Below are 18,077 nucleotides of genomic sequence, written 5' to 3'. Positions count from 1 at the left end.
CCTCGCCGTGTAGGTGCAGAGGTGCCCAAACAGGAGGCAGCTGCAAGGGGCATGTCACCCAGTGCGCCCCGGCCCCGTAGCGCAGCCCCTCTCTGGCACCCATGGAGCCCAGCTGGAGGCACACACTGTCCCCATGCGGCACCTCGCGGCGCAGAGCCCCGGTCCAGGAGGCGCCGGGAGCCTTGCGGGGGGTTGGCAGGACGGCTAGGACTCCTCGCTGTCCTCCTCACCCCTGCGCCCAGCATACAGCGCTGCCAGCTGCCGGAAACGTGGCCCCCAGCCGCCCAGGTAGGAGAAGTCCTGCTCCGAGCCGCTGGACCAGGTGTTGATGGAGCTCAGGGAGGGCACAGGAGAGTCCGAGCCCTCAAAAGCGTAGGTCTGGAACGAGTCGTAGGGCGGCACAGAGAGGTCCTCATCTGCCTGCTCCACCTTCCTGCAGATATAGTCTCTGAACACGGAGAAGTCCAGGTCTGGGCTCTGCACCCACTGCGGGAGGGCATGGAGCTCGGAGGCTGGATTTCCACTCGGGCCCCCCTCTCCTAGCCCCCCACCTCCATCGCCGCCTTTGATCTCACTGAAGTCATAGAGACTGCGCAGGGCTGACATGTCATAGGCCTCTGTGTCCTGCTCGCCACCCCCTTCGTCGTTGTATTTGATGACATTGTCCCTCATGTCCTCATCATCGTCGGATGTCAGGTGGCTTTTGTGGTGTCGCTTCAGTGTGAGGATCAGGAGGACCAGCACTGGGAAAGGAAGACACAGTCAGAGAGGTGCAGGGGCTTGTGCAAGCTGTGCTCCCACAGGGGCGACGACGGCCCCGCTCAGTGGCAGGGTGCAGAGGCTTGGCACCCTCCAGCACGGGGAGCCCTGCAGCCGAGACCGCCAGCACACCAGCCAGTTCCTATCAGCCAGGCTCATCGAGTAGCAGCTGTGCTGTGTCACGGGCTTGGAGAGAGGTTTGCCTAGGCTCCAGTGCAGACCGGGAACTTCCTTTCCCATGCAGCACGACCACTGAGACAGGAGGGACAGATGAATGAACGCACAGCTGGACAGACAAATGGATGTATTCTGCAGAAAATGAGTAGGAAAAGGGGGTGCATGAATCACAGCAGCAGCCAAATGTTGGGAGGGTGAATGTGGAGCAGATGGCACAGAGCCTGAGCAATGAGCCGCAGCTGTGTCCTGGATCATCATCCATTCATCCCATCACCTTTAAAGCACCAATGTGCACTTTATTCGTTTGGGCAATTAGGCAGAAATTTGTTTGCGCTGCGTTGGAAAATGAAACCAGTGTAAAGTGCACCCTGTGGGAAAGGGTTTTCTAAACATAGAGACACAGGAGGAGATGGGGAACAGAGATGTGCCAAGGAGAGACTTCACTGAACAAGGCACTGGCTCCTGCAGATGTCCGGACAGCCCTCTGGAGCCAGCGCCAGTGCCGGAGGGCTTTCAGCAGCAGCGTCCATCAACTGTCTTATGCTAAACCGGAGGGCACTGCAACATCTCTCTCTCAGAGCCCCTTCCCATGCGCACACAAGCCCGTGCTTCCCTGGCACCTTCACGCTGTGCCGTGGTGGCCCACCAGAAGCTTGTGCTAGTGTGTCAGTGGCAGCCAGCAGCATTCCCGCGGTGCAGGTCCTGACCTGGGCAATGCTCTGGTTCACATGCACCCCAGCTCACACACGCTCGAACGCTGACCCTCCCAGCACTCCAGGGTAAAAGCACAACTGTGCGCCCCACACCTGCCTCCCTTGGCCACCACACCGGGACACACACGCGCTCCATCTGCTGCGAGACGCCTGCTGGGGGCACAGCACGGCAGCCGGCAAGCGGCTCTCGGCTCCTGCCCATCGAGGCGGGTAGCAAGCCAGCAGCACTCCAGCCTCTGCCAGGCAGCAGCACGCCTGCCCGTGCACAGGGAGCCCTGCTCTGCCCGCCCTGCTGAGCCCTGCGCAGGAGCTGCAGCAAACACGGGAGCTTCCCCGACGGTCCCCCACTGGCAGGGGCTGGGCTTCCTGCCCCCCATGCTGCAGCTGCCAGCCAGGAGACGGGCGGCAGAGGAGCCTGCGCCATGCCCACAGAGACGGCCTGCGCTCCTTTCTGTGATACTGGATGGAGAGGAGATGGGACAGGACAGGAGGAGGCTGAGGGACAGGCAGGCACTCACCAACCAGAATGAGGACGCACACCAGCAGTGCGATGAGGGCGCCGGGGCTCAGCGTAGCTGACACGACATAGGCTGTGCTGTTGCAGGACTGGATGGCCCCGTTGCTGTCACAGCCGCAGATGCGGATGGTCAGAGTCCCCGTGCTGCTGAGGGCCGGGGGGCCGCTGTCCACCACCAAAATGGGGAGCAAGTACACATCCTGCTCCTGGCGATTGAAGCCCATTCTCTGTGTGTGCACCGCAGCTGTGTTGTCTGCAGGGAACAAGTAAATCCACAGCAAAGTCACCCCCATAGCACAGCCAACAGGACTCACCGTGAGCTCCTCCATGCTCAAGACGAACAGCAGTTGTTTGTGTGCCAACTCCAGCAACCACCCAAAGAAGGGACAGGGCCTCCCTCCTCTCCACCACAGGGGAGCAGAGAGCCAGCTTGTGGCTCCCCTGCACCACTGCCCAAGCGCCCGGAGGTGGCCAACTCCGCTCCAGCACATGTCCCTTCACCGGGCACCTCGGGGCCAGCCCAGCGTCACCCACCAGCAGGCCCAGGGTATGGTGAACCCAACACAGGAGCAACAGCACGTGGGCATCTGAGCTGTGCTGACGAAGAATGCAGTCAGAGCAGAGAGAGGGAAAAAACCCTTTCGGAAGACCCTCTGAGGGTGGCACAGGCAGGACTTGGGATAGAAATCAGTTGCTGACATGGAGACCAGAGCAGATGGGGGTCTGCAGATGGCACTGAACCTGCAAGTGCAGTTACTGCTTCCAAGCCTGACAGCCATGGGTGAAGGGTTTTGCCTTAGCCAGAGAGCCAAATACCCCCAGGACCCTTTGTAACTTCTGAAGGAGCAGGCAGAGCTCCTTCCAAGCCTCCCAGACAAGCCAGCCATCCTCCTCCCCATCTGCTCAAACTCTGCTGTTTCAGGGGCTCAGCCGGCACAGCATAACCCATTACGATCCCATTAACATGGCCACTTCATGGGACCCTCCAGGGCCCCAGTGCCAGAGACTAGCTCAAGCAGCAGCTGCGCCCAGATGACCTGGAGCGAGGACGGTAGGAACCGGGACTGAAAATCAGCTCAGCTCCTTGCTCATGTGTGCTACTTGCTGCCAGCCAGCAGCAGAGCAGGCAGGGAGGGACTAAATAGTAGCTGAACAATTGCAGCCAGATGTCAGAAGTCGCTGCCCACTGTCTGCAGTCTTTATCTAATAAAACGTAGATTGGCCCACTCACAGCAAGGTGCTGCTGTCTACAGACTCTCTCTTCATTGCACGTGATTTATGCTGGACTGGCCCCTTTCTGTATCAATCAGCTCTTCGATCGGAAAAGACATCTATTCTAATTCTGGCTCTTGGGCTGCCTGCCACCACGGAAATTGCCATATGGATTGGGTGCTGCTTGGGAGCACACGGGGCATGGCGGGGACAGGAGGTGAGACGAGAGCAGAGCAGAGGGGCAGGCACACGCAAGCTGCGGGAAGATCCACTGGCCAGATCCTGGAGGCGCTGCACAGCAGTCGGGGCAGAGCAGAGCACAGAGCCCATACTCCCCCTGGCTGCTCAGGGCCGGGGGCAACGCAGAGTCTGCCAGGATCCCAGTGCTGAGCCCTCACCCAGCTCTGCCAGTACGAATGGCAGAGGCACAGACAACCTGCCCACAGGACTGCTGCAACCAACCCCAGCAAAGGCCAAGCGAGGGCAAGGCTGGTCTCTGCTCCAGGGCAGGCTGGAAGAGGAGGAGCTGGGGCAATCTGCACCCCTCCACGCTGACAGGCAGGTGTGGAGGCAAAGCCCACCCAGCATGTGCTGGAGCTGAGCACAGCTAGGTGCAGCAAGAGCGAGGAAGGTGGGCTCTCTGTACCCCGAGGGGAAGCAGCAGTGCACGCGCTTGAGCCCAGAGCAGCGCTCAGCTGTCACGGTGCCAAATACTAGATTGCTGCTTCCCATCATCAGGTTTCTGGACTCAGCCCACCAGTTTTCTGGGTTGCCAGATTACGGCCACATTGCTGGGGAGAGCAGAGCCTTTGGTACCCTAGCTGGGCAGAGCTGGAATTCCAGTATAAAGGAGACAGGGAGAAAGTTACCTCTTCCAGTTCACCTGAGAGCACAGGTTTACCTTGAATTGCTCAACACGGGAAAGGCAATGAGACCAGAGAGGACGACACCAGCCAACATTTGGACGTGGCACTGAATGCCACAAGGGCAATATTCAAAACCACATCTTATTCATGCACACAGAACTGTGCTGCAGGTCACCAGAAAAAACTCTTCCTTTGGATGTGCCATCTTTTATCCATTAAGGGAATTTTTCAGGTAACCTCCTTCATCCCTGCTTGCAGCAGCAGACTTCAGGCAGGCAGCATCCTCAGGAGCACAGAGCAGAAGACAGCAATAAGGCAAATGCTTGTACAAGTAGATCTTGCTTGAGGATCAGCATGCCTCAGAAGGGAGACACTGCATGCAACATCAGCGCTCTACCTGCAAGGCTGCAGCGCCCAGCACCAACCCATGCTTTGTGTCAGAAGTGATCCGAGTGCTGCAGCATCACCAGCCCACAGAGGGGACTGCTCACAGCTGAGAGTCTGGCTCCTCACACAATGCCCAGCACATGAGGCAGGGATCACCAATCCTCTGCCTGGGCAGCTGCCTGGTCCTGCAGGACATCTGCCACCGCGACTGAGACCCCTGGAGCAGCACATGGCTCCAGCACAGAGGCACCTTGGCAGAGCTGTTGGGAGGAGTGGGGAGCACCAGCCCCCCAGGCGGCAGGGAGGCCGAAGCGAGCGCAGCAGCCTGCCAGCAGCAGAGTCCTCTGAGAAGCTGCCTATTGCCTACCAGGGATGAGCCAGGAAAAATTATTGTTATGCTAATCATTCACGCAAAGGTAACAAGATCTCATTTGGTGCTGCTCCCTCAGCTTGCTGCAGCATAGCAGGGAGATATAAATAACGCTAATGGCACCACCTCAGCAAGAGGCCAGGACTAACTCCCAGCTAGGCCAGCTAAACATAAGCCTCAGGCATCCAGATCCAGTGGGGATGAAGCCACAGGACAAACGGGACAGACCAGCTTGCTATGAACGAGCAAGGCGCTGGCCCTCAGCCCAGGAAGGTCACCATCGCTGGACCATCACACCAGTCAAATAACCAGCCTGAGCTCGGGGTCAGATCCTAGCTCAGAAGATCCCCGTACGCACAGCCCTGTACCTCCATGTGCTGCTCAGCCCATCCCTGGCCCAGGTCTGATGAAATGCTGTGCTTGGGAGCTCTCCCAGCCGAGCACCCCTTTAGCGCTGCGTAAATGCAGGCATAGCACCATCTCCTCACCTCTCTGGAAATGCAGCAGAAGGCTGGCGACTCCACTTCTGTTTACAGCCAGCTCCTGTTAGGGACCTGCCACAACGCACACTGCATTTTTAGAAACAGTCTCTAGAAATCAAGGGGAAATACAAGTTGCAGAAAGGCAGCTACTAAGCTCAGCTCAGCTGAGACTGCTCAGACAGCACGCTGTGCTGCTGAGCCCCTCGCCTCCAAGTACAGGAAGGAGAAACATTTTCACTGCTGAACCCACAAAGTCAAAATAAAGCAGCCAGTGCTTAAATATCAGCAGCACGACAGACAGCTCTGCTCCGAGAAACCTCGGCTCACGAAGGGGCTGAGGTTTTGCTCTGTAACCCAAAACTCGGTGCTAGGGAGGAGAGATGAAAATCCCAACTACAAAATGCTATTTCAAACAGCATGAAACTACATTTTCTCCCTTGAACAGGGTGACATGAGCACTTCCTACAGGAGGGAGGATCCACAGAAATCTCACATCTACACCTACAACATTGCTCACCAAGGCTGGACCGCAGACCCCAGCCTGGCAGTGACCATACCCCTCCAGGCACAGTGTTGGCTCCAGCCACCTCTCTGCTGCCCACCCGCTGTGCCCATGGCCACGGCTCCCCAGGCACCCTGGACAAGTGTTTTCTCTGTGGGGTGTTTACATCCCTGTTACTTGCAAACTTTTGTGTTCCTTTCCGAGATACTCCAGAAAAACCCTCCATTGTCCAGTGCTGCTGCCATGCAACGTAGTCTATTGGACCACAGAAGTGAAAAAAATGTTGCCAAGTTCTGGAAAATGTATCCTGGAAAATGCATCCAAAGCAATCCCCTGCAAACAACATAATTTCTCTTGGTACAGTTGTTTCTTTACATGCAGCTGACCCAAGGCAGTTGCTTCAGGATATGTGTCTTGGTGTAGATTTGTCTGTATCGGCACATCCTGAGTCATTGCAAAGAAAAGCCAGGCAGGCCTGGCCCTGCAGCCACTTGTGTCTTTTCCTCTGTAGCAGCTTTCTGCAAAGTCCATTTTTGGGGTCACGAGGTTGAGGAGCAGTGTCTCCCAGGAGGCAGTACTGAAATTTGAATAGACATTAATCCACAGCTTTCCTGTGTTGACAAGTTTGGATTTCCACACGTGCGTGTTCCTTCCCAGTCCTTGCAAGGTTGCACTTTGTGCTGCAGTTACACCACTCTAAAGCCTGTGCCACGGGTTCGCTGAAGCCCCAAGTCGTTTACTATCATTGCTGTCTTGCCACAGAAACCAACATTTCCTCTGCAGGCTTCCTATGCCACCCTTTCCCTGACCACACAGCGACACTATCCCGTGTTACATCATACATCTTGTGCGATGGACAGGAGATGGCACCTCTGCCTGCTTGACAAGCAAGTCACCAGGCAGAAACCAGCTGAGTTGAGTGTGCAGGGACCCATCAATACTGCTGTAAGAGGAAAGTTTAGAAACGCAATATACTCTGGTGCTAGCTAACATCCCTAGGAATAATAAAATAATTAAATCTCTCAGACTCCGTCTCCAAAGAGGCTCTTGGCAGCTTCAAAGACAGAACTAATAAATCCTTCCCATAACTCAATCTCGAACAGCACTAGGAGAGCAGAAGGGAGCAAGCTACCTCTTGTTTGGATATCGATATCCCTGCCCTCTCCCACACTCCCAGGGCCCCATGTGCATTTGCCTTCCCCTTCTTCGTCAGCTGCTCTGCAGCTCGGACGCCCAGGCACGCCAGCTCCAGGGAGGTGCACAGGGCTCCCGGCCGGGCCTGTGGCCACGCTGCCACCGGAGCTGCCCAAAAGAAGCAGACCACCCTTCAGCCCCAGGTGGGTGCAGCTGGTAGGAGAAGAATCTGATTTTTCCCTTTTGCCTCTTTCTTCTCCTAAGTTCTCTGGGTGCCAGGCCACAGCACCACTGCTGCTCATTTGCCTTTTGCTCAGCCCCTGTGGAGATTCGATGCTCTTTTTCACCCTCCCGTCAGAGCAGCATCCGTGCTGCTCGTGCTGAGAACGGCATCCTTGTGGAGCTGGAGGAGGCTTCCTCTATCCTGAGGCAATCCTTGAATCCTAACATTTTGCTTTTGATTGTTCAGATTTTCAGATCTTGTATCACCTGTTACATGCTCTTAATGAGACCTGCAGAGAGTTCAGACATCTGTTTGCTTAGCCCTTGAGCTCTGGAATCAGTAACTCCATGTGTCACTCCATATTATCTAGCACCCCTTCCAGGTTGCTGCGCTTGCATGCTTCCTACCATCCCTTCCAACACAATTAGCATTTCTTGGAGAACATGATTTCAGGCTTTAATTGCCTTTGATCCTTCTGTAATCAATTTTCTTAGGCCAGAAAGACCCAGCAAAAGGCGACTTAGGAGGCAGAGGATGGTGAATGCCTTTGGAATGGCACCAATTGGACCTGTGTGAGGTCAACTTTTCCAATTCTACCTCTTCCTTTAGGCACTTCACTTGCTGGGCACCTTCCTTCTGGAACGTGACCGTTGTTACCACACATGACATTTATTCCTTGTCTGATGAATTAGGAAGTGCTTGAGCACTCCCTTGGACAGAGCAAAAGCAAGGAAAGAGAGATACCAGTAGGAAATGGCACTGTTTCTAAAAGCCTGACTCCTGCAAACCAGCTGTAATTCAGCTAAGGCAGCCTCCTGCAGGGTCACCTTTTGCTCTTGTATCTCTGACCCGGAGCATCAGAGCCAAGGCAGCTCTGTGTGCTGCTGGCAGCTGACGAGCGGGGCTGCGGGCGATAACTGCAGGCGCTTTGCAAGGGCCGGCCCCACTCCGCGCAGTTGTGGCTGCAGCGGGACCTAACCCAGAAGGGTTTGGCAAGCAGCAGCATTGTGACTGTATTGTGGCAGCATCGGGCTGCAGCAGACCTGCCCTGTGACCACTGCCATACTCCCACTTAGTAGCAGGTACTCCACAAGCTCTTCATCTGATGGACAGGCTGCCCCATCAGTCCCCTTGGACTTTCCCTAAAATCCTCACAGGCTTCCTCCACACTGCCCACGAGGAGCTCTAGAAGAGCCCAGGTAGGCTCAGGGTCCCCTCCTGCCCTCCTCTGCCTGACACGGCTTCCCCCGCGTGACAGGGCTCTGCACTACAACCTCTGACTGACTCTCACCCTCTCTGCTTCCCCAGCCTCCTGCAGGGGCAGTTTTGCCAGTGAAGTGACTGCCCAAGCGGCCGCCCCCGCGCTGCCCCTGCCTGCCGGGGCCAGCCAGCAGCCCCCTGAGGGAGCCCCTCTGGGCCACGGCCAGCTCAGAGCCTTGGACCCCTCGCCGGCAGCTCGCAGCTACTTGCTGCTGCCTGAGGTCACTCAGGCTCCCACCTACGAGCCCTGCCATGGCCCAGATGAACTGTAACGGGAGCGTTCACGAGCAGATGCTGATCTCTGCCGTGCTGAGGACAAGTCACCCTCCCGAGGTGGCTTTCTGCTGCCTTGCAAGCGCCGAGGGAAGTAGGTGCAAAGCAAAAGAGGGAAGGATTTAAGCAAATGCTTAGTGAATCCATCTGTGCTGACATCCATCAGTGTCACTCCTTGGCTGCAAAAGCAATATTTATAAATCATGTTTCAAAACTGGCTACAAATTTGTACAAAGAAACAGATGGGCTGGTGGTAGCAGTTTGTCAGCACTGATATTTATATGGGGGAGTAGAGACAAGTGCAAGAGGGGTGAACACATGAGAGGAAGGCAAGGGGGGGGATAAAGGAGGATGCTGCAAGGGAACCCATGAGAGCAGGGGGCGAAGGTGAGCGCACCCAGAGCGCTCAGTGAACTGGAGAAAGGCGGGGGGGACACGACACCAAACAAAGGGAGACAGCACTAAAACACAGACACATTAGAAACGAGGGGTGTCTCCATCTGCACAGGCAGCCGCCTCCTCTTACTGTGGAAGACTGCATCGCTTGGCAATTGAGAGGGTCTCCAAACACCCTGGGAACAACCCTGCAGCAACAGCATTTGTTTTCCTGAGAGCAGAAGGCAGGAGGTGATGCCAGCTTTTACTCATTTTATGCAGTGTTGCACCACATGTAAAGTTTGTGGGATCGTTTAGCACGAAGGATCACCCTGTGCAACAAGAGCCCCGTCCCACTCAAGAGAGCAGCAGCTCTGGAGAAGGCAGCGGCGCCCAAGTCTGTGTCCTGCACCCTTCTGCAGGGCCAGCTCTCGGGTCGCTGCTGGTGAGTCCCGGCTGCGCAAATGGGGCGATCCCCCCCCAGCGCCGGGCAGCCAAGCAGCCCCCGCTGAGCCCCAGCCACCCCTGGCCAGGTCCCTCCTGCCAGACTGGCAGAGCAGCAGGGATGGCTCTGGGATCGCACCCCAGCTGCAGCAGACATCCCGGCTCTGAGCAGTGAGTGCGGCCCCGGGCCCCTCGGAGCTTCTGGAGAGGTCCGGGTAGGGATGGACACCGAGTGTAACCCAGCACACCCAAGCACATTTTCATAAGGTCCTTCAGAGAACGTGAAGGAAGTTAATCACTGGGTGGGGCAAAATCCTGCAGAGGATTAAAGCTTGCTTACATGATAAGAAGCAAGGTCTTGTGAACAGCTGCCCCACAAGCGCAGGGGGAGGGACAGCTGCACTTTTTAGGACACAAAATAGTATCAGTCCTACGATTATGTCTGAAGCTTTCTGCTGCAAGTTCCATTTTGACCATCCCTAATAATGCTGAACCAAACTGAGCAAGTGGGATCTTACGTCAGCAAAAGGCTTCTCTGATAAGCTCAGAACAAACTAAATCAGACTTCTGACAGATGAAGCTGCAAAAACCAGAGCAAAAAATGGTTCAAACCCCCCCCAAAAACAAAGACTCATTTCAATGTGATCTGCTGGCTTCCACCTGGGCTGGCCCCTTTGATAAGTAAGTGCACATCTGGCTGGAGAAGATCCTAGTATCTGCAAGGGTTCCTGCTGTACTTACTGCTGCAATCAGCACCTAAATTCACCCAAAACACCAGGCAAAAACATGAAGCAGCCTGATAACTATCTTTTTGGACTGTTATCGCCCATACAAATGCAGCCAGACCTTGCAGCCTGCAAAGCCAAATAGCAGACAGGGCTCAGCCAACAAAACCTGCATTGCACCCCGTTGGCTACAGCAGCAGGCGGGGATCGAGCCATCGGGAGCTGCTCAGCCTAGGGACACAAAGAACCCCAGAGCTTCCCAGAGGAATGGACAGGCCCTGCCCGGCTGCCTTTCCCAAAAGACAGATGAAGCCTCAGGAAATGCAGAGGAGCCATGCTCCCGAGCTACCACCTCACAGGGAATCTGGCTCAGCTGGCCGAGTCCCAGATAAACCACATGGCCATGGGCCAGCTGCTGCACAGCCCAGATGCCTCCCAGGACTCCTGAGCTGCTTCTGTTTGTTTGGGACACAGGGGCTGCCCACCTGCAGGGCAGCCCCAGGATGACACATGCTCCAGGATTTACCTTAGAGAGGGATAAATCATAATGATCAAAATGGGAGCATGTTCATCTGTAAATCCACATCATCTCCTTGCCTGCAGGCAGGTTGGATATTTCGCATCAAGAAAGGGACCGAGAGTCCTGAAAACACTGAAGGCTAGCCAGGCAGCACAAGTGGACCTTTGGACCTGTCTGCAGCAGAGAAGAAAGCTGGCAGAGCCTCCATGAGGAAATCAAACTGCTGGCTGACCAGTCCCACCATTTCAGGTTAGCAAGGAGCCTCGTGGAGTGCCCAAAGCATCCTGAGCTCCATCCAGCACAGACGGACCGTATGCCCGCAGCCCCATCTCCCTCCCGCAGCCAGCTGTGCTGCTCCGCCTGGAGGCTGCAGGACGGGGAAGGGTGCAGCACAGCTTACCCTTAATATCCAGCAGAGAGAAATGGTGGTTGTTGGTGGCTTCAGGTGCCAGCGTGAAGTAGAAACGATGGCCGCTCTGAGGCTCGTCACGGTCCACAACACTTATCGTCTGGATCAGCTATAGGGAGAAAGCAGAAGTGAGATGAGTGCTGCCTCCGCAGCCCCTCCCATGGGCCCTGCTTGCAGGGTCCAGCCCAGCAAAGCATCACCAGCTTCTGCCACAGCAAGGGGTGAGCCTTTGCCCCTGCAGACGGGCTTAGCTGTAGGACACCAGCAAAGTGGTTCCCAGTGTGATGGCAGCTACACGGGAAGATGTTCAGGCAGATGGGGAAGGACAGGCAGGCTGCCACTAGTCCAGAGTGCTGCTCGCAGCATGAGACCACTGCAGGTGCTGATGGAGACCCGGGAGAAGGGCTGGGGGATGCCCATTACCTGGCCTGGCTTGGCATCCTCACACACAGCAGCTTCATAGGGGGTGGCGAGCTCAGGCGGATTGTCGTTCACATCCAGGATACGGATACGGAGAGAGGCTCTCGACACCTGTGAGTGATTATCTGAAACAAAAAAGCAGCAGAGCTTCAGCAGGAAGTGCCACCTGCTGCTAGCAGGGAGCAAACCTCCTCGTCTCTCCCTGTCCAGAGGCCATTGTAGCTGCACCACTGCTGCCAGCACAGCGGGTCACACAGCACCGCACCTCCGCTTACCCGCAGCACAGACCGTCTCTGCGGACTGGCAGCGTCCGCAGGGCATTGCTCAGCCTCACCATACCCACTTTCCGGTAAAGAAACCCAACTGCTGGTCTGCATACCAAGGACTCCTGAAATGCTGCTGTTGGCCTGACCTACCCCTGGAAAAGCTGAGCGGCCCCAAGCAAGTCCCGCGATAAGGGTCAGTCACCACAGAGGAGCATCTGTGCTGCAGCCAGACAGCACCAAGAGGGGACAAGCAAGTTCAGATGTGAAAACATCACACCCTGACTTGGATCCTGACCCTGACACCCCAGGGGCTAGCAGCAATGGCTGGGAGGTGAGCCAGCAGAGCTAGGAAGTGAAACAGCTGGGATCAACTCAGAGCACAGGGCAGTGATGAAATCTGTCAGTGCACCTCCACCACACCCAGGTGATCCGGGGTTTAATGCTCCATGTCAGGGCACGAGGCTCCTGCCCTGGGACCTTGCACACTGACACCAGTTTTTGCATTGCCATCAGCAGCTTGAGCTTGAGCGTAGCACTGTCTGCCAGCTGGCACGGGGAGGGTCGTGCGGTAGGATCTAGGGCAGCCCCTTCCCCCTGCACTCGCCATCCTGTGCCTCCCACAGGCAGCAGTCCTGGGGGTCTCAGAGCCTGCTCCCCTCCCTTGGGGTGCATGGAGCCACTGGCTGGGCCAGGGTTGCACCCGCTGGTGCTGCTCTGGGCTCGCTCTGCACACGGGACGGCAATTACACCTACAGCTCCATTCACTGCAGTGCCGCTCTACCCCACACACGCACCACAAAGGTACATCAAGCCCTCGCTGTAAGATTATAAATCACTCTAGAGGGCCTAATGTTTGCTGAAGCACCTCACGCGCTTCCAGAAATGAGAACTCCCTCATACTCCACCTCCTTTGTTTTACCCAGAGGTTGCAACTGTGACAGACCCGATGCCTCTCTCCTCGCTCGGGCAGGAGCTCTGGTGCCTGTTTGTCTATAAAATTAATGCTGGCCCCTGCAGATCAGGTGGGGGAGGACCCAGGGGAGAGGAGATTTAGCGCTGCTCCATAATTAGCCAGGAACCTAAGCCCCCTCCCCAGAGCTGCCTTCACCCCGTTCTCACGTTATCACTCCCTCTCACCCAGACCAGCTGCTCTGGTGATTAGATGGTTGTTTTTGGGGGAAGGAGGCAGAAGTCGTGACTAAAAGCCTGGAACTATGTGTTATTTTAAAAGGCGTGTTGATGCAGTAAAATACACTGCAATTGCTTTCAGGGACAGGAGGAAGGGGGAGGCAGCAGGGCAGGAAGGGAGCTCGGGGGAGGTGGAGGGTGCACTGGATGCCCACCGAGGCCACAGATGAGGAGAAGAAAAAGGGGTTCAGTTCCTGCAAGAAGGAGGACAACAGCATCTCATCACCCCTTCCTCAGCCTGCAGGAAGATGGATAACCGTTCCGGCTGCTCAGCTCTGAAGCAGCTGGCATTGCCCTGGAGGCACTGCCAAGAGAAAGATGAGGAAAAGCAGAGAGAGAAGGGAGGAAGAAGAGCTCAGGACCTCGTCTCTCTCCCTTCCCAAGTGTGACCTGGAGGAGCAGTTCCTCCCCCGATGCCCCATGGTGCCAAAGCTGGCTGTGAGCAGGAGCCAATCTCAGCATTGCTGAACTCTCCCAAGGACCTCTCGGCATGGCATGTGCCCTAGGGGCTCTGCAGGGCCAAGTCGGGACACCCACGTGAGCCTGAGCACGGCAGCTTCTCTTTGAGATCACCTCCCACAGCCCCATCAGGAGGGATGCAATCAGCATATTTAGCACTTGCCATAACCACAGGTCTGTCCTCTTCCACAGCATCAGCAAGCAGCTGCCATCAGTGGTTCTTCCTGTGCGAGTGGGGTCATCCACGCACCACAGCACAGTGCTGACAATCCGCGCCGACCCCTCTGCCAGAGCCATAGCTAACATCCCCCTCCCCTGAGCACAGCTGAACGCACGGTTGTCCTTTCTAAACACACCCTGTCACAAAAAAACCCTCTCCTTTTGCCCCTTCAAAAATTGCTTAAGCCCGAGGTTCACGCTTACGCCTGGCTCAGTGACAGGGTTAAAATTTGATGCTCCAGGAACATCACGGTTAGAAATGCAACCATTGCATCGTTGTTTGCTCTTCCAGTGAGGCACATAACAGCTTTTTCTTTTGGCTGTTTCAGCCAAAAGTGTTCTATGATGTATTTGAAGGTCCCTCAAATGCTTTTTTATCAACCTTCCTCATCTTTTCAGCCAGTACCTGGATTTATAGGTGGAAAATATGAGAAATGGTTGGATGTATTTGAAAAAAGTTATCTCCAAAACATTTCCAAAATATAGTTTATGTAACTGTGGCATAAACTGAATTTATGATGGTCAGAAGTGCCATAAAGACTGTTGGAGTACATCTGTGATGAAAAGCACGATGCACCTAACTCATGCAAACTTCATATCTGCAACATCAAAAGCTCTGACCTGTGCTTCCCCTACATGTGCAGAAACGTATGCCCACACCTCTACAAGTGCTCCAGCACACAGAAGTAACTACTCAGCAGGCATGTACACTGCCGGGAAGAACAGCAGACTGGGTGGATGAGGCTGCAGGCAGGTGCAGAAATGCACCCTCGAAAGGATCTGCCAGGCAGCACCTCGCCAGTGGATGGGGCAGGGGGGTTGCATGTGCCAGGCTGAGTGCGGCTGGAGAGGAAGAGTCATCTTCCATTGCAGTGTCTCTCCTCCGTATTCCAGCTCAGCTGACTGACATGCAAATTAGTTTAATTATTTCTTCTTCTAAAATAAATTATATTTTGCAGTGGCTGCAATATGTTGTGTCAGGCAAAATTACATTCAATATTTTTAAACTAATTGATGTCAGCCTTGAGAAAACCTGATTGACAGCAGCGAGGAAACTAGGCTGCTACCTAATGCTTTCCTAAATTAAAATTAAACATGCCGTTTTTCTGCATTTCCTTCAGGAGTTGGAATGCTATTAATCTGAAAAGACTGAGGAGAGACATGGAAAATACACAGAGCAAGGGGGAGATGCTGGAACCACAGCAGCACAGTACAGGAGCTCCCAGCTGATGACTGGCAGCTGCCTTTGCCAACACGGGCTGAATTATTTCAGAGCTGCTGGAGCCTGCCAGGGCTGGGGGACAGAGTTCTGCCCATCACCTCCCTGCTGCAGCGTCTGCGCTCTCCTCAGCGCTCAGCTCAGGACGAACAGCGAGTGCGGCCCGGACCTCCCATGCCAAGGTGCCACTCGGCAGAATGGGCAGCATGGGGAGGGGACGGGCAACGCCCCAGCTTTGAAGCAGGAGAAAAGCACAGTCCTGCTGCATGGTGACACTGAGGCAGAGATTCAGATGCTCTGGCTGAATCTTCAGCCACAGCTCAAAGTATTTTTTCTTAATGTAATTAAGCACAAAAGTAATCTGAACAAGACAATATTCGTCTTAAACATTCAGATGCAAAAAAACGCCAACAACTTGCCCTCTCCCCGGGTTCCGGAGAGCCGACTGCCTGCAGGACAGATGCCGAGCAGCTCTGAGCAACTGCTCTCAAACGCTGGAAGCTTCGCGGCAGCAGCTCACAGTGATGGGAAGGGATTGCAGAGATGCTTGGCCGCCTCTGCCACGGCAGGGAAGGAGGGAATCTGTGGTCACTGCTGCGCTGGGACCCAGCCATTACCCCAACAGAATGTCACACTAACTCACAATAAAGCATTTCGCATTTTTATACTCAGACCTCTACTGTGAAGCTCCAAGTCCAAGCATGGCTGAAGCACACATACCATTTGCACCCCTGCCCGCACACTGCGCCAGGCAGTGATACCACATGCCAAAAGGCGCTCTGCAGTTTTCCTGGGGTCTGAAGCACGGTTTGAGGAAGGCCAGAGTACCGTGGGCTGCTGTTTGTGGTAGTGGCACCAGGGAAACACAGCTCACGGACACTGCTGGGCGCACTGTACGACCCGCTTGAGACCAAATTGGTACGATACCAAATTCAAAACATTTACATTAGCAGGGAAGCTGGAAGAGGCAGGGGTGGAATTTATTCCTTGCTATCTCAGCAAATTGGGAGAATAAAATTCAGATTAGAAAGCCGGGATGGGCCACTCTGCTTTCCAGCACTCGCGCCGCAGCTGTGAAGCACAGGGTGGTTCTGTAGATGTCAGCGCAGCTGCCTGACTGCAAAGCAGAGCGCTGATGGCAAGGACAAAGCAGGGGCATGCCAGGGGTATGGCTCGTCGGACACGGGCGGCTGCACCAGAGGCTGGAGCTGAAAATGTGGCTCCCAGCTGAGGGGAAGCAAAGTGGAAGCAGCGGTTAAGCCAAGTAACATATAAATGCCTCTCACCTCTCCTGAGTCCTGCCCAAACTCAGCAGCATGAGAGTCATTAAATCGCATCCAAACACAATGCTCTGATTAAAGCCAGTCTCCAGCAGGAAGATTTATCATCTCAATTACCAGCAGTGGACACAGCAGTCAAGGCCTCATCATTTCACATGAGCAAAGAGGAAAACAGGAAGAGAATCACTAATATTAGCCCAAGGAAAGTAAACAGCTTGAAAGTGAGATGAAGATTTATCTCTGGAAATGCTTCGCCTGGTCCCAGGCCAGATTTGCTGAACAGCCCCCATGCTTCCCGCTGGCTGCCACATTGCAAGGCTAAATATTCTGCTGGCCACCGACCAGCCAAGACAGCTCCTGCTGGGGAGTGCCTGTTCTGTGGGGGCGACCTGCCCCTTGCTCCTCCTGCCCGCAGCAGGCAGCCCAGCCACCCCACAGCTGCAGCCAGGCACCTGCCGTGGCTTTTCTTACCGCTCCTCAGACGCAAACACACTCGCTTTGGTTACCTGTAGGTGGGTCATGCACCTCTGGACACGGCCTGTGCTGCAGCAGCAACAGGTCCCAGACAGGGCTCTCAAGGGTGGGGGCACTACTCTTGTATAGAGCTGCTCAAACCTCACAGACAGGCTGCCTACAGGAACAAGTGCTGCCAGCCGGCAAGCTTTCCATCAGCTGCTGTTTGGTAAACCCTTCTCAGGACAGTCCTGCCAGCAGGCAGGGAGGGCAGCTCGAGGAGGCTTCAGGGAGGCAAGACCTTGGTGCAACGTGCTCCAGGCCACGCGCCTGTGCACCGCGGGAATCGAGTGGGCACGATGCAGTAGCATGTCTGGTGGGCTCACTCCATTACTTCTGCAAAGTTTACATCTCACTGAGGAAAGAGGAAGAATACCACTTGCCTCCACTGGAGTCGATAATGTCCTGCCCAGCCATGCAGCAGACCCTGCAGCAGCCCGCTGCCCGCATGCCCACAGCAAACACTGCAGGGCCCTGCCAGCCACACCCAGCCCCAGCCACCAATGCCCCACGCTCCGCAGCTGATCCCACTGCATCGGGCACAGCCTGACACTGCTGCACGGCCACACTCTGAAACCCCTCCATCACTCGGAAGGCTGTACCTTTACAACTGCCCTTTCCACCAAAGGATTCAGACATAAATTGTACTTTAAATTCAATATCAGTCATTAATATTTCATGATTACAAAACGTTAAGGATAATGTCACTGGGAGGAATGTCTGGGCAGTTAAAACGGATGAGTCAGAGCTCACTGATGGAAGAAGTCAGAGCACTGAAGAGTCTCCCCAGCTTTTGAAGCAATCCAGCCTGACAGGCTTCCCTGCCAGAGGGGAGCCGCAGCATTTACTGACTTGTTCTGAAATCCTAACCACTGCGTGTAAATATTGTCCTTCTGATTCTTGTCACCTCAAGTTTCCTCTGCATGCTGAGTTGTGCTGCAACACTGTGATCCCATCCTCCCCAGCCACCGCTGTCAGAGCCCTCCCGTGGAGCCCCTGGACATGCTGTGGCTCTGCAGCAGGCTACCATCCCTCCGGTGTGGCCGGGCAGCACCAGCATGCCTGCTCATCCCTGCCTGATGCCAGGCAGGGCTCACATCAGCACCACGGCCAGACAGTGCAGAGGTCACCCCGGCCAGCCAACACAAAGCATCAGCGCAGAGAG

At 55.3% G+C, this 18,077-nt stretch overlaps 1 protein-coding gene across 1 annotated transcript in view; it reads right to left on the bottom strand.

The window, feature by feature from the left end:
* Window positions 1–204: 204 nt before the first annotated feature.
* Window positions 205–18,077, bottom strand: part of CDH22 (cadherin 22) — a 55,709-nt gene continuing 37,836 nt past the window's right edge. Inside the window, exons 8-11 of the mRNA XM_086481251.1 lie at window positions 11,772–11,893; window positions 11,340–11,457; window positions 2,168–2,419; window positions 205–743 (exon numbers count right to left, since the gene is read on the bottom strand). Coding sequence (XP_086337377.1) covers window positions 205–743; window positions 2,168–2,419; window positions 11,340–11,457; window positions 11,772–11,893 — 1,031 coding nt within the window. The remainder of the gene's footprint in view (window positions 744–2,167; window positions 2,420–11,339; window positions 11,458–11,771; window positions 11,894–18,077) is intronic.

This window comes from Leptosomus discolor, unplaced genomic scaffold, assembly GCF_034619465.1.
Source record: "Leptosomus discolor isolate bLepDis1 unplaced genomic scaffold, bLepDis1.hap2 HAP2_SCAFFOLD_93, whole genome shotgun sequence".
NCBI classification, from domain to species: domain Eukaryota; kingdom Metazoa; phylum Chordata; class Aves; order Leptosomiformes; family Leptosomidae; genus Leptosomus; species Leptosomus discolor.
Note: the sequence above shows the minus strand (reverse complement) of the source record. Positions and strands in the feature narration are given on the sequence as shown.